Source organism: Cotesia typhae, unplaced genomic scaffold, assembly GCF_013202065.1.
Source record: "Cotesia typhae breed Kobodo isofemale line unplaced genomic scaffold, CoteBio_Ctyphae contig_33, whole genome shotgun sequence".
Classification (NCBI taxonomy): domain Eukaryota; kingdom Metazoa; phylum Arthropoda; class Insecta; order Hymenoptera; family Braconidae; genus Cotesia; species Cotesia typhae.
This window is the reverse complement of record NW_027423741.1, coordinates 47-16212: the sequence shown is the minus strand read 5'-3', so window position 1 is coordinate 16212 and position 16166 is coordinate 47. Positions and strand designations below refer to the sequence as shown.

At 26.3% G+C, this 16166-nt stretch overlaps 2 protein-coding genes across 4 annotated transcripts; one reads left to right on the top strand and one right to left on the bottom strand.

Moving 5' to 3' along the window:
- Positions 1-178: 178 nt before the first annotated feature.
- Positions 179-9712, top strand: Sytbeta (Synaptotagmin beta). Of its 3 annotated transcripts, XM_074241231.1 has the most exons (11): positions 179-725; positions 1880-2180; positions 5059-5343; positions 7072-7135; positions 7285-7546; positions 7627-7854; positions 7950-8045; positions 8123-8396; positions 8482-8715; positions 8793-8957; positions 9041-9712. In XM_074241231.1, the coding sequence occupies exons 2-11, from the start codon at positions 1911-1913 to the stop codon at positions 9227-9229; spliced, it is 2067 nt and encodes a 688-aa protein (XP_074097332.1). In that variant the 5' UTR covers positions 179-725; positions 1880-1910; the 3' UTR covers positions 9230-9712. The 3 variants fall into 3 exon arrangements, with proteins under 3 accessions (XP_074097332.1, XP_074097333.1, XP_074097334.1); XM_074241232.1 differs by lacking the exon at positions 5059-5343; XM_074241233.1 differs by lacking the exons at positions 179-725; positions 1880-2180 and adding an exon at positions 3945-4032.
- A 1795-nt stretch (positions 9713-11507) lies between these two features.
- On the bottom strand, positions 11508-13808 carry LOC141526219 (mitochondrial disaggregase; the record flags this gene model as incomplete). Its single annotated transcript, XM_074241086.1, has 8 exons — positions 11508-11903; positions 11972-12269; positions 12340-12552; positions 12628-12760; positions 12832-13039; positions 13139-13229; positions 13295-13545; positions 13610-13808. Coding segments are annotated over 8 exons (1563 nt in total), but the record flags the coding sequence as incomplete, so codon positions are not given.
- Between the last annotated feature and the right edge of the window lie 2358 nt (positions 13809-16166).

Genomic DNA, 16166 nt, shown 5'->3' with positions numbered 1-16166 from the left:
ATTATTACTCAATTCTCATATAATTTAATGTAATTTTAAAACTTGTAATTGCATAATTATTTATGGAGGCTTAAGAATGATTGATAAAAATAAATAATTTAATCAATAAATAAATAATATAATTATTTTTAGTAAAAAAATAATTCTTATAATATTCTATTAATGTAACTTTTATTTTAGTTTTTATTCTTTTCGATTATTTATTGGTACTTGCTGTATAATAATAATAACATTAGTTATTGTGGTTGTTGAACCATTTAATAGAGAGCTTAATTTTTTTTCTAGATTTTTACTCGTATATATGATTAATAAATATAATAGATCATTGATACATAGTGAGTAGTATTACATGCGCGCTCTTGTCTTTTCTCTATGCGTCCCACGTCGAGGTCTGTGGTCGTCGCGACGCCAACGTCGGTTGTCGGTTTATCAGTCGTGAGGCCACGTTACGCCTCGGAAAGTCACTATCACTTCAATTATTATTGTTATTATTACTTTTATTATCATCATCATCATCTTCATATATACACCGCTGATTTTCATCCATATGTCATTATTTTTTTATTCTTAAATCTTAAAAATTTTTTTTAATTTCACCATTTTTTAATATAAAATCTGTGATTCAAATTTTAATTACCTTCTAATAAATATCTAATAGCAGTAAAAAGTAATGAGAAGTAAATAAATCGAAATAATAATTTTTAAAATAAAACAAATAATTGCAGGTAAATAAAATATATTATTAATATTTATTAATAGCTTACTAGTTAAAGTTAAATATTTGTTAAAAAGATTATTATTTTTTTTACAATTTTATAATTTTATCATCACTTATGTTATCTTTAGTGGAAATATAATTATTATTAATGTTAATTAAGAGAAGAAAAAAAAAATATTCATAGATGGATCATTGATAAAACGAGGGAGTTTGTCTATAATAAAATAATTGTACCAGGCGATTATAAGTAATAACCAGCTCCGGTATTGATGAATGAGATAAATTAATCGATTTATTATCATATCATAGAGCTTATCACATATTACTTTAGATAAATCAATAGATATGTAACACTTTCAACTATTTAATGAGACTTAACTGTTAATAATAATAATAATAATAATAATAATAATAATAATAATAATAATAATAATAATAATAATAATAATAATAATAATAATAATAATAATAATAATAATAATAATAATAATAATAATAATAATAATAATAATAATAACAATGAAAAGAAAATAAATTTTACAGTTTAATCCGTATTTTATTAGCTTCTAAGGGGATAAATAAAGTGTCTAATAATGATTGATTATTATTTTATTTGGGTTTTTTATTTACTTACTTATTTACTAAGGGGAGATTGTATCTAATGATAATAGTTTTCGAAAAAATATAAATACACAGTATGCATTTAATATTACGCAACTGTGGAAGCAGACCAAGAATTCACCAAAGCATGAAATTTAAATGACATTTTAGATTTATATTATAATACATAAAACATAATAAAGGCATTACTTGTCTTTCAATAATTCATAGCTTATTTATTTCAACTATAAAAATAATAAACTACTATTTCTATGAATGGTTATGTAAATTACTCTATTTAAAATAAGTAAAATAATAGTACAATTAACAAAGAAGCAATATAATTCTTAATTACGTACTATAGTAGGCGTTATTTGATGCTTAAGCAAAAAGTAATTATCAACGACTTTATTCCCGGTTCACAGATGAATGAGCAAATAAGCAAATGAGCAAAATCTTCCATAATATTTATAATGATCATAATGAATTTTAATTATTATATTTTTATTTCAAAAGTTGTTTTTTAAAACATTTAAAATATTTTAAATTAAATGATTTCAGATTTTTTGGGTGTTGATTTATTTGATTAGAAATGGTTTCCGCTGCAGTTTTAGGAGCAGCAACTGGAACAGGATTGGCTTTGGTGGTTGCCGTTACAATTGTTGTTTATCGATATTATTCGGTGAAACGATTAAATAAATATTGGAGCACGCTTGATCGTTGGCCTGAACCACCTGAACCATCCAATAATAGTAATTCATCAGTAATCGATAATAATAACTGTAAAGACAAAAATTCACCCTTATATGTTCTTGATTGTTGGAGGAAAACTCATCGCAATTATTATGCAGTTCAATCTCAGGTATTTATTAGATTTTTATTGATACTTTTATTCATTATTTTGTCAATTTTAACAATGCCTGACTAATGACTGTTTTAACTACTGATGTAGACGCGGTAAATTTTACAAATTAGTCTAGGTTGATAATATAAAAATCCGAAAATTTTATTAGAGAGCTTTAAAACTCTCTGAATTACCGATTGTTAATATTTTATGTATATGACAACTGATAAAATTGATATAATTAATACATTTTTTAATTCTTTACGTCTTAGAAAAATTATTATTTTATTTCATCAAACAAAAATTTTTTATTGATTAGTTTTTTAATAATTTTTATTAAAAATTTCTTCCAAACTTATTTTATCTAATAAATTATAACTTATTTTTTTAATTTTATACTTTAAATTTATATTTCAATTGTCGAACATAATTAACATAATACAAAAAATAAATATTTTTTTTAGTTGTAACAAAGCATAGCTTTAAGATATTGATTAATATATTAAGTAATAAATATTAATGGTATAGCAGAGAATACGACCTTAATTATAAGAAAAAAATTATAAGTTATTAGTTATATATTTATTGGGGAAAACAAGGTTGAAATAACTGAAAGTTAACTAAGAGAGTATAGCATTCGGGTTGTTGAGTAGTTGAGTAGTGGTCCTTGGTCCTTGGTGTTACCGTGCGAATCTAAAATTTACGATCAATACAACTCTCTACAATAAAAGCTATATATATATATATATATATATATAGAAGTAGGTATCAGAGCTTTCAAGACCACTACTTGCTTTCCGCTTTCTACTTCCCACTTTCCGCTTTCTAATAGAGGGTACTAACTTAACTATTTAATAATAATAATGAAGATGACAATCATAACCAGTAGACATTATTTATATTTATTTATCACTATTATTAAACTTTAATTATTTCAAATAATTATGAAGCTGATAAATTTTTTGTCTGATGAAATTATTTTTGTACTACTACTACTACTACTACTACTACTACTACTACTACTACTACTACTACTTTGATGTAGTCTCTAATTCCTCCCCAATTTTAAATTATAAAATTAAATAATTTACAAATTTACAATTATATTATCATGTCTTAGAATAGAAAAGATATATAGTTATTTGTTAGTTCTTTCATAAGTTTGAAATGTAAGGTTTGATACACTGTCAGAAAATATAAAATAAAAATTCGGTTTTAAATTGCAGACTTTGTAATTTAGTTATTTAAAAATTTAAAAACATTTTACATATATCATGAACAGTTTTCTTTGCAAACAAATAATATTTATTAATAAGTTTTAGAACAAGAGATAATATACAAAACATAAAAGTCGGCCTCATTTTTATATATACATTTAAATTCTAAAAAAAATCACCATAAAAAATATTCAATAACTTTTTCAGATCCAAATAATAAATCACATCAGAGAAAAACTATTTTAATTTATCAAAAAAAAAAAAAAAATAAATAAATAATAATAATAATAATAATAATAATAATAATAATAATAATAATAATAATAATAATAAATGAAAATGATAGATAAGGTGAGGAATAGAGTGTAGTAGTAGACCTTGACGATATAGAATATATCGAATCCAGGAGCATACGGTGTTCTCTGTACGCAGTTTACCTAGGTGGATATGAACGGCTAGAAGCAATACAGTGTAACCTGTTGCGACGCACGCATAGATATCTCTCTCTACTTTTTTTGTTATTATGATGATTATTATTATTATTATTATTATTATTATTATTATTATTATTATTTCTGTTTCACTCTCACCGGTGTTATACACTAGACGGGTGCTCGGTTGACAAGCAAGGATGGGAGCTGAAAGTTTATCAGGTAGATATGTGCCTTGTGTTCCTTGCATAGTGTAGTATACTAGTATCACCACACACCACCCTTGCTGGCCTCACTTCGACTTACTTCGACTCGCGTCGACTCACATCGCGCAATCAGGAGCAGTTACTACCCTCTCCTTGTTCCTTTAGAATTTGTCCTCGTTGCCCTCGTCGTCACCCTTATAGTAGTCGTTGTGATAGCCACCGTCGCTCATTTCGGGATACTCCAGCTGTTCTGTTGTAGTATCCATTATATTTTCGCGATGCGTATTTTTATCTAAAACAATTTTAATTATATTCAATTTTATTATTATTATTATTATTATTATTAATATTATAGTAGTGAAATTAATATTCAATAAACTAGTGACCTGACAAATAATAAATTAAAAAAAAAATTAAATTAAATTACACATAACACGTCAAAAATATTTTATTAATAATTTAATTGAATGAATTTTTAAGTGAAAAATTTTATTAAATATCAGTGCCTGATTTTTTTATTATTTTTTATCATCAAATAAAAATAAATCTCTCTAATAAATTTTAAATTCCTTTGTTCTTTCAATTATTTTCTTATTAGTATTATAAAAAACTACATCAACGTCAGAATCAGAACAATCAATCCACGATAAAAATATTTCAATAAAAAAGAGATTATAGTATTTGAATAACAATAAAAACAAAAGCATTATTGAATTTCTAATCATAATTAAATAAATCAAAGAGCCGAGTTTATATAAAAAAATCTTTTAAAATAATAGAGCTTGAGTGAATACATATATAATTATAAATATTTTTGAAAGCTATTTGATAATCATAACAATAAATTGACAATCATTTGAAAAAAGGATTTGAATCGATACGCTTGTATTAATAATAATAATAATAATAATAATAATAATAATAATAATAATAATAATAATAATAATAATAATAATAATAATAATAATAATAATAATAGAAATAAATAAAATATAATTATTTGATAAAAATAAACAAGAAGAAAAAGAAATAATTATATAAGCACTTAGACATAGCAGTGGTATTGGACGCACTCGGCAAAGTGCCGGACAAGTTGTCGGAAGTATTTGGGGATGTATTGGAGTTAGCATGCGGCGGCGGCGGCGGAAGCGGTGGAAGTGGAAATAAAGTTGATAAAAATTCTAGCAATAGTTCTGGAAGTAGAATAGGAATGGTAACTGGGGTTGCAATAATACGAGATCGTTGGGTCCAGAGGGGCTCTCCCTCACGATCACCCCTTTCTTCAGTAGCAACCACTGACAGCGCTGACAGCACAACTAGTTCCGAGGTACTGTTATTATTTTATTCACATCCAATAATAGAATACACTTGTTGCACTTGTTTTAAAAAATAAAATTTAAAATAAATAGTTAGTCATTTTAATAAAATAATAAATTTATAATCATTAATTATTAAAAAGTCTAAAATGTAACAGTTTACAGATATTATAATCTAAATGTCGATTTTTTATTTAATAAATTTGTCAGCTAGCTCTGACTATTGCCGTACTACTGTCCTATTATACATGTATAGATATGATAATATGATTGCTGACCGACATTCTCTCTACATATTCTATCAGCTATCAGCTATATTAAATAATAATATTACCATTATTTATCTTCCTTTTCCTATATGCTACTCCTGTCATTGCATGTCCATCCTTCTCTGTAATTAATTGTCAATTATTATATTATTACATTAAACTCTTGGTATTTTATTCTGCTATTTATATTTTATTATAATATTCATAAAGCATATCAATATTTTATTGTACTAACGTATTATTAAATTCTAAAAGAGGTATATATATTAGTATTAAATAATAATATAGGAAATAACAAAAATTTCAATTGTATTTTTCAAACTGTTTGATGTACGCAAATATTTTTTATTTGTAATAAATTATCAAAATTTTTACAAATAGTTGATTTAAATTTAATTATATTATTAAAGGAATAATATATTTGTTAAACTAATACACTCAATAAAATTTATCAGATAAATCAGAAACCATTAAAGTTACTGTGAAATTCGATATGTTGAAATATATTAAGAAGAATAACTACAAGAATAGCAAGTTAGATTTCTAACTGCTTAATTATTATGGTATTTTACTGTTAATTAATCAATTATAAGTATACTGTGTACAAATATTTTTTATTAAAGTTAATATATATTAAATATTTTCTTCTATTAAATAACAATTTATATTTAAATTTAAATGGAACTATTCAATTACTCAATTATTGATTTAATGAATTTTTAAAAATTTATTTTATTGATTACATGAAACTTGTGACTTGAAAAAAAATAAATAATTGAATATATATTTTGTTGAAATTTATTATTTCTCTTTGTTGAATACCATAAGTTTATATTAATACAAAAAATATTTTTGGAATGATAATAACGACAAAAAACTAAAATTTACGTATTTATTTATTAATAATATATGAGTACACTGTACCTATAAATTTAAATTTTGTTTCCGGTTTTTTTTTTTTTTCCCCGATTAAGTTATATAAAAGTCATTAAAAACTTTATCTATTCCAATAAATAATATTGTGTCTCTATTATAGTGTACACCGTTTGTTATTTTTTAACTATAAAAAATTTTAACGACGAGTTTAATAAATTTATTTTACAAAAAATAAAATAGTAGCGATATATCCTTGGGGGTTGTGTCAGATTTGAAATTTAGGTCAAGGCGGGGTCAAAAGAGAATACAGGGAAAATGATATATGAATTGCTTAAATTCCCAGAGGTAACTAAATTAAAAATAAAAATAAACTACTTTATTTAAATATTTTACAATAGTATATTTTTTTTTATATAATACAAGTATTGACATAAGTCTACTTGTATATATTTTATCTCGCTGACTCACTGTAATAGTAGTACATTTAACCACCTAAAATTTTTTATAAAACTTGATAAATATTTTCAGATCATTCACAGGATTGATAGTTTACTAAATTATACTCATTTTTTTTTTTTTTTTTTTATATTTCAGGAATTTAATGTTTCAAAGGAATATCACGCAATTCAACCCTCACCATCATCCACTGGGGCTGACGGTAAATTATTAATCATTTTATTATTGTACAATATTTTATATTATTCTACAACGATAATTTTTATAAACAAACAACCTAGTATGTAAGAAAACCAGAAAAAAAAAAAAAAAACAATATTAGAAATTTATTTATATTGCATTGCTGTAAAGGTGGTTCAGGCTTACCACACCAAAGTCGAAGTTATCCAAGCAGCGGAGCATCAATTCAAGGTCCAGGGGGTAGAATTCTCGTTAGAAATCCCTCGGTAAGCTCACAAAGTTCATTAGAAGGGGCCACCACTATTGGTACCGCATCTGGGTCATCAACCTACCGTGGATCATCACCACAAATTCGAGCTTTTGGCCCTGATGGTCGACATCATCATGATTTGGTTCATGCATCTTCGTCGTACCCACCCAGCAGGAGCTCAAGGTTTTTTTTTCTTTTTAGTTTTTTTTTTTTTTTTTTATAACAAATATGATGGCAATAACTGTTTAAACGACTTACAAAAGGTCACCATCACCAGCACGGGCATCCTCATTAGATGCTAGATGCGGAACTCCAACAAGCTGTACAGGAAGTACTCAAACTGGAATAGCTTCACCATCCCAAAGCTCTTTATCATCTTTAGGAGCATTAGTAACCGCAACAAGTACATCTACAGGGATAGTACCACCAACAAAACCAGCAAGTCGATGTCTTTCACCTCTTTTAATTCCGCCACCTAGAACATCAATAAGGTCTTTTATTAAATATTAAAAAATTAAAAAATTAAAAATTTTTTTTTTTTTAATACAGAATTTTTAATATATTTATATTACAATTACAATAATAGTGATGGTAGCCCAGCACCTCCAGCTTCTCCCTTGGGATCTCTCCAGCCAGATCTTTATCTGCGCCGTGATGGTCCACTTTTTTTAAGTGCTCGGAGGTTAGTATAATAATAAAATTGATAATCTATCAATTGTATATTGTTAATAATAATAATTATTATTTTTAAATTAATAGAACTGGAAAATGTATGGGTCGTCTTCACTTACGTTTAAGTTATGATTTTGATAAATCAGATCTACATGTTCATCTGATAGAGGCGCACGATCTTGCTGGAACGGATCAAGGAGGGTTTAACGATCCTTTTGTTAAGCTTACCCTTAGTCCGGAGGTTGATAATAGAAAACGACAAACTCATATCCATAGAAATGATCCAAATCCATTTTTTGATCAACATTTCAGATTTCCTGTTAGTTATGATGAATTAAAAGAAAAAACTTTATTACTTCAGGTAATAATTATATTTATAATATTAATTTTCGTTTACAATAAATTTATTTTATTATTATTATTATTATTATTAATTTTTTTTTAAGGTATTTGACTATGATCGTTATTCACGAAATGATGTTGTTGGTTCGGTAAGAGTTGCCATGGAAGAACTTGAACTTGTTTCATCCACCTCACCTGTCGAAGTTTGGGGCGAGATAGCTCGTGAAAAGAAAGCGCCTGAGGATATACAACAAGTTCTTGTCTCTCTATCTTATTTACCAAGCGCTGAAAGACTTACAGTGATGATACTTAAAGCAAGAAATTTATTTCCACCCCAGGTTTTACTTTTTATTTTTATTTCTTTACTATCATTAATGGATATTAATATTATACTTTTTTTTTTTTTTTTGTGCAGAAAAAAGACACCTTGGATCCATTTGTCAAAGTGAGTTTACTGTCCGGTGATAAAAGAGTTAAAAAAAAAAAAACTGAAGTAAAGAAAGCTACTAAAAGTCCTGTTTGGAATGAAGCCATGTCTTTTAATATTCCTGCTAGTACTTTGGCGTCTTCCGCCATTGAAGTAATATTTACATACATATAAATTAAATTTTTACTAGCTGGTGCTATTAATATTAATATAATAGAATCATTAAAATTTGACAGATATGTGTACTGGATGCCAGCAGTGAAATGAGTGGGAATTCCATTGTTGGCTCGTGTATTGTTGGACCGGCAACTAGTGGAAACCTTGCTACCAGCGCACCTGACATTATAAATCAAAGTCGAGAACATTGGACAAGTATAACTCAATCACCCAGAAAGGCTATTGCTATGTGGCATGTACTTCATTAATTTTTTTTATTTTATTAATATTATAATTACTGTCTCGAAAAAATTTTCAATATAATTTTATTTTTATCAAAACTATTTTATCAAAAATATGTAAAGGTACAAAGAAACATTTTTAAAATACAACTGATAAGTTGTACATTAAGTGCAATGACATGGAAAAAGTAACTATTTTCTTGTATTTTTTTTTCTCTTTGATGCATAAAAAATAATTTAAGAAAATAAAAGCAGGCCATTTGAAAGTTAATAATAATTATAACTATAATAAACTTTTACCTGTACTGATAAAACTAAAAATATAAAATAAAATGATTGATTGAGTTAAAGTTGAGATAATTAAAATATATAACTTGGCCTAAATAAAATAAGCCAACGCTTATATTGTCATAAAAAATAAAAATAATAATTTATTTTCACAATGAAGATAATTATTATATCATCAGTTAAATAATACAAGCAAAGCAACGCAAAAATGCACAATATATAATTCAAATAAAATATATATAACATACATATATGATTATTGATTTTATATATATATATATATATATATATATATATATATATATATATATATATATATATATATATATATATAATTTTCGTTAATTTGTATCGTAAACTACGATTAAATATAATCATGTTGTCAAAGTTGATTAAATTTACTAAAAATATTATACACTCTAAATATGAAAATTATAATGATGATGATAATATAAAAAAAAAAATTTATATATATATTTCGAATTGAATCGAAATAAAAATGATTATACTTATAGATTTAAATGGAACCCAAAACGCTTGAAAAAAAAAATTTAATTGTTTTCACCTTTGATGAAGCAATACGCGAACAGCTTGAGCTCCGAATGACTCAGCCATTAAATTATAAATTAAAAAGTTAAAATTAAAGTCTGATTTTACACAATCTTTAGGGAAAAAAAAAAAAAAAAAAAAAAAAAAAAACAATTACAAACAAATAAATAAATAAAATAAAAAACAATAACAGCATTTAAATGAATAATTATTTATTTACTAAACTAATGAAATACAAAAAATTGAGTGGAATACTTTATTGACCAAATTGGATTTTACATATCAAATGACTTTATTGGTTTTAATTATAAAATTATTGAATATTCTTGTGAATTTTTAAAATACTTTATCCTAAATTTAAACTTTGTCTATAAAACTTAACTCATGTTGAATAAATTCAATATAATTATATAACACGTATATATTCGACACTATTTCATTTTTTCTTCTAAATTCTAACTAAAATGTTTAAACTAAAAAAAAATACATTATAACATATATTTGTTAATTTATATATAAATACACTATTAATATGATAAAGTTATTAAAAGAAAAAAAAATTTAACAAACTTTTGATGAATAAAAAAAAATATTAATTATTAATTATTAAATAAAAAACATATAATTGTTGGTTGACTTGATATATTATATAAAATAAAAACATAACAAATAATCATTTAAAAATTTCTAAATGAAAAAATAAATATTATTGTAATTGACAAACAAAACAACAACTTTATAGAAGAAAAAAAAACAAAAAAAAAAAAAACAGAACGCTCGAACTACTTGAGCATGTCCGAATCTTACGCTTATCCCAATAAAGTATATGTACTAACAGTATTTATAAAATTAAAAAATTTTTTTCAAAAAATTATATACATGAATATACTATGCTATATTATACATATGCTAAAAAAAATAATTTAACTATTTATATTTCTAGTATCTGTACGTTCTTAATAATATACAATTAACTGAAAAAAAATAAAATATAATTATTCCAAGAGTGGAGTTACTATCAACTTGTCCAGTAAATTACTAATAAAATAAATACAAATGCACACGAAAGTACCTAAAAAAAATAAATTTTATTAAAACACGTAATTCAATTTTCTATAAGTATCATTATCTATTTAAAACGAAAAAAAAGGAAATAAAAATAAAAAGTCATTATTATGTATCAAATAATTAATTAAAATCCAACATTCTGTTTGTATTTTTGCGATGTATTGAAACATTTCCATTATAAATATTAATAAATATATACACATATATATTTATATTATATTCGTAGAAACGTAAAATATTGTGAATATAATCAATATTTTTCCTTTATAATTAATTTATGATAACTTTAAGTTTATTTATTGTGATATTTTCATTTCTTATTAATATAATTTATGATTTTCTGTATATAATATATTTGAAAAAATCAGGTAACTTGAGAATTAAGAAAAAAAATAGTAATTAAAATTAATTATTAGATTTTAAAATAATTATCAATCTTTTTTTTTTTACTTGTTAATTTATTTAACAAATCAAATATCATAAATCCTAAATAGATTTCTGCACATCTTTGTAAAAGTTGAAGATACAGAAAAACTTTGATATAATCAATATTATATTATTATTATTATTATTATTATTATCATCATCATCATCATCATCATCATCATCAAAAATCATCTTCATTATTAATTATTATTATTCTTGTTCTTATTGATATTACTATTATTGTTTTTAATCAGATTATCTGTTTCGACAATATCGACAAAATCTTCTACACCAGCAGGTCGTACAGATAGCGTAATACTAGCACCATTTTCATACCACTTGGTCTTTAATTTAACGCAACACTTTTTTCCTAAAATAATATTGTATTAATCACTAAATTATTTATCAAAAATTGATTTTCATTAAAAATGATCTTACCAATTAGACCACGCTCATGTGCAGCAGCTAGTTGATTAATAACGCGTCTTTCAACTTCATATTTAATAGAACGAGCACCATAATGTGCGTCATACCCATCAGCCAATACTGAAAGAACCTCACGATCCCATTTCAATTCAATCATATGCTTTTCTTTAGCTCTTTCAGCCCAGGTCTCTAATTCACGAGCCACCAATTTGATCAACTCGGCGTGAGAAAATGGTAAAAAATACACAATCTCATTTATTCTACCCAAAAATTCATCTCGGCGAAAATGAGCTTTTAGTATTGGCCGTACCTAAATTATTTTTTAAAAAAATTATTTACCATAGATAGATATTTAAACTAATTTATTTATATATACTAACAACTTGGTCTTTAAAATTTCTTGAAATGACAATATGCTCTGGCTGTTGATCTTGATCGGAATTTTGATCAAGCCTGTAGTTTAAAATGCGTTCTGCCTCAGATCTAAGCTGTATCGCATGTTCAGCAATTTCTTCGCTAGCAAGATTTGATGTCATTATAAAAATAGCGTCCTTACATTGTATTGTTTTTCCTTTGCCGTCAGTTAATCTACCCTGAAATCAGAAATAACAATAATATTTTAATCAATTTTTATAAATATGAAATTAAATTTATTTAAAAAAAATTACTTCATCAAATAACTGCAACAAAACGGTAAGAACATCAGGATGAGCTTTATCAACTTCATCAAACAGTACTACTGCATTTGGATTTTTTTTCAACAATTTAGTCAACTGACCTCCGTCATCATGGCCAACATATCTAATTAATAATAATAATAATAATTATTATTATTTTTAAATAATTAATTGAAACTTTATATAATAAAATACCCAGGTGGAGCTCCAATTAATTTAGCCACTTCATGTTTTTCTTGATACTCAGACATATCTAATCTTATAAATGCATCTGGTTTGTTTTTATGAATATACGCAGCCATTTGTTTTGCTAATTCGGTTTTTCCGATACCAGATGAACCAAGAAATAAAAATACCAAAGGATGTTGTTCATCAATCCAACCATTTTCTTTTCGTCTAATTGCTAGAATAATAATAATAATATGAATTATTATTACTATCGCTACTAGAAAAAATTAAAAAAAAAAACATTTTAATGATAAATTGTGATTAAAAATTTTACTAGATGCAACAATAGAAATAGGGCCTTCTTGACCAACAATATGTTGCTTTAATCTTTGCTCTAATGGAAATCTTCGTCGTTCTTCCGCTTCCTAAAAATCATTATTAAATTTATTAATTATACAAATAAATAAGTAAACAAACAAATAATGATTACTTTGGATTTCATTATCTCATCATATTTTTTGGCATGCTCTATAAGTAATTCTTTTATTTCAACACATTTTGCATAAACATCAGCTCTATGCCCTGAATTATTTTCAATAGTTGGATCTGCCCCAGCATCCAATAATACTCTGACTGTTGATATAGAATCAGCAAGTACAGCATAATGTAAAGCTGTGAATCCTTTAAATGAAGCTCTATTATTAAGTCCATCAGAAAATTCTTCTTCTCGATTCATTAAGACTGTTAAATAATAATCGTTAAAATTGTGGTAAAATAATTATTAAAAAATAATTACGATAATTACCATCTAAATAATGAACTCCTTTTTCTTTAGCTGTATTATAAACATTGACAAATTCATCTCCTGCATTAACATCGCTACCTTTACTTAATAAAAATCTGACAGCATCAACTTGACCATTTATTGCTGCACACTGTAACGCTGTCCATCCAAAAACGTGTCTACTATTTACATCGAATCCTTCAGCTACTGTCTGTTGATTAATTATATTTTTATAAATTTATAGAAGTAAAACAATTAATCAATTTTGAAAACTTAATAACCTTTTTAAAATCAGTTATATTTCCATATTGAGCTGCTCTAAAAATCGTTTCTCTGAAAACAAAAAAAAAATATATATATATATATATATATATATATAATCATAACAACAATAAATTTTATAAATAATATTTGTTGAAAATATTAAATATCTGCTAAATTAATATTAATAATAATACCTTGTAAGAAATCATCACTGCAATTAGCAATTAATAATGATATTCCACCCAAAACGAAAGTTAAACTTTTCAAACGATTAGGATCATTACATTTTTTTCTTGATGAATGTTTACTCCGAGATGCTGATGATATTATCAGTGACGGAGACTGAGAAGTGATTCTTGCTGATCCATTTATTATTATATTATTAAATAATTTATGCAATAAACATAGACAATTAGTATAATTCAATTTATTTAAATGTAGAACGTGATTTGATTTTTTTTTTTTGTAAACATGATCATCACGCAAAATAATATTGTATGATTCATTTAATTTTTCATTTGAATGTACAAAAAAATTATTATTGACGACTGAAATGGTTCTCTTAGGAAGAAAATAAAATTTATAATAATAATAACGTGACATTTTTTTATTTACGGTTATTTACATCCATTTATTACTATAAATCATGACTGTTTTCATTTCCATGGAAAATTTTATTAATAGTATTTCAATTTTTCAGCACAACAAAAACAACGACACATGTTATAAAAGTACTCGACAATACTGAAAAAAAAAAAAAAATTATGGTATATTTCATGTCCATGAACTACCAACAGTTAAAAGAGAAAACTATTTTGACGGATTTCTTATGATATTTGGTAATGCGATTTAGGTAAGGGCACCCATCGTAAAGTATTCGATTATGATTACTTCACTATGAATTAATTGCTAATCAATCAATTAATTAGTTTATAAAAAATATTAATAATAATTAATTAGTCATAAATCAATGATGTAATAATTAATAAGCAAACAATAAATGAATTAATAATAATTTATTAACTAATTACAGGTGGAATAACGACTTAGATATGGTCAAAAATATGGCCAAGATTTTCCGCTAGGAGTTATCAACTTTTAACACCACCGACGAAATGGCCAATCAACAACTAGAAACAACGGCATAGATGTGGTCGAAAATATCGTCAATAATGTGGCCGGAAATATGGTCAAGAGATGGTCAAAAATGTAGTTAAAATATTGTCAAGAAATGGACAAAAATATGGCTGAGACTTCGTCAGTAATTACCGGCCATATGCAAAGCGCATTGTTGTCAAAACCATCAACGAAATGGCGAAGTAATAATCAGAAATAGAGGTCAAATTATAGCCGAAAATCTGGCCTAAAAATGATCAAAAATTGGGCTGCGATTTCGCCAATGAATACCAGTCGTCCGCGAAGCGCATGGCTTTTGGAATCATCGACGCAATGGTTAACAAACAACCAAAAATAACGGTCAAATTATAGTCGAAAGTCTGGCCTAAAAATAGAAAAAAATATGGCCGGGATTTCGCCAATAATTACCAGTCGTGCGCGAAGCGCATGGCTTTTAATATCATAGACGAAGTGGCAAACGAACAATAAAAAATAACGGCGTAGTTTTGGTCAAAAACATGGCTAAGATTTCGTAAAGAATAACTAGCCATACGCGGAGCGCATGCTTTTTAAAATCGTCGTAGAAATGGCCAAGAAAAAATCAAAAATAACAGCGTAGATTTAGTCGAAAATCTGTCCGCCATTTCGCCAGCAATTGTCAGCCATGCGCGGAGCGCATGGCCGTCAAAACCATCGACGAAATGGCAAGCAAACAACCAGGAATAACGGCCTAGATTTGGTCAAAAATAGGCCAAAATATGGTCCATATTTGGGGGAAATATGGTCGATATTTGGCCGACATATATTGGCCTTGGGCGCAGCCCAAAGCTCTGAAAACGGGCACCAAATGGCCGAAATATGGCCGGCCATATTTGGTTGAAAATGGGCACCATTTGGCCGACATATATTGGCCTTGGGCGCAGCCCAAGGCCCTGAAAACGCCCACCAAATGGCCGAAATATGGCCGGCCATATTTGGTCGAAAATGGCCACCATTGGGCCGACATATATTGGCCTTGGGCGCAGCCCAATGCTCTGAAAACGCCCACCAAATGGCCGAAATATGGCCGGACATATTTGGTCGAAAATGGCCACCATTTGGCCGACATATATTGGCCTTGGGCGCAGCCCAATGCTCTGAAAACGGGCCGCAAATGGCCGAAATATGGCCACCATTTGGCCGACATATATCGGCCTTG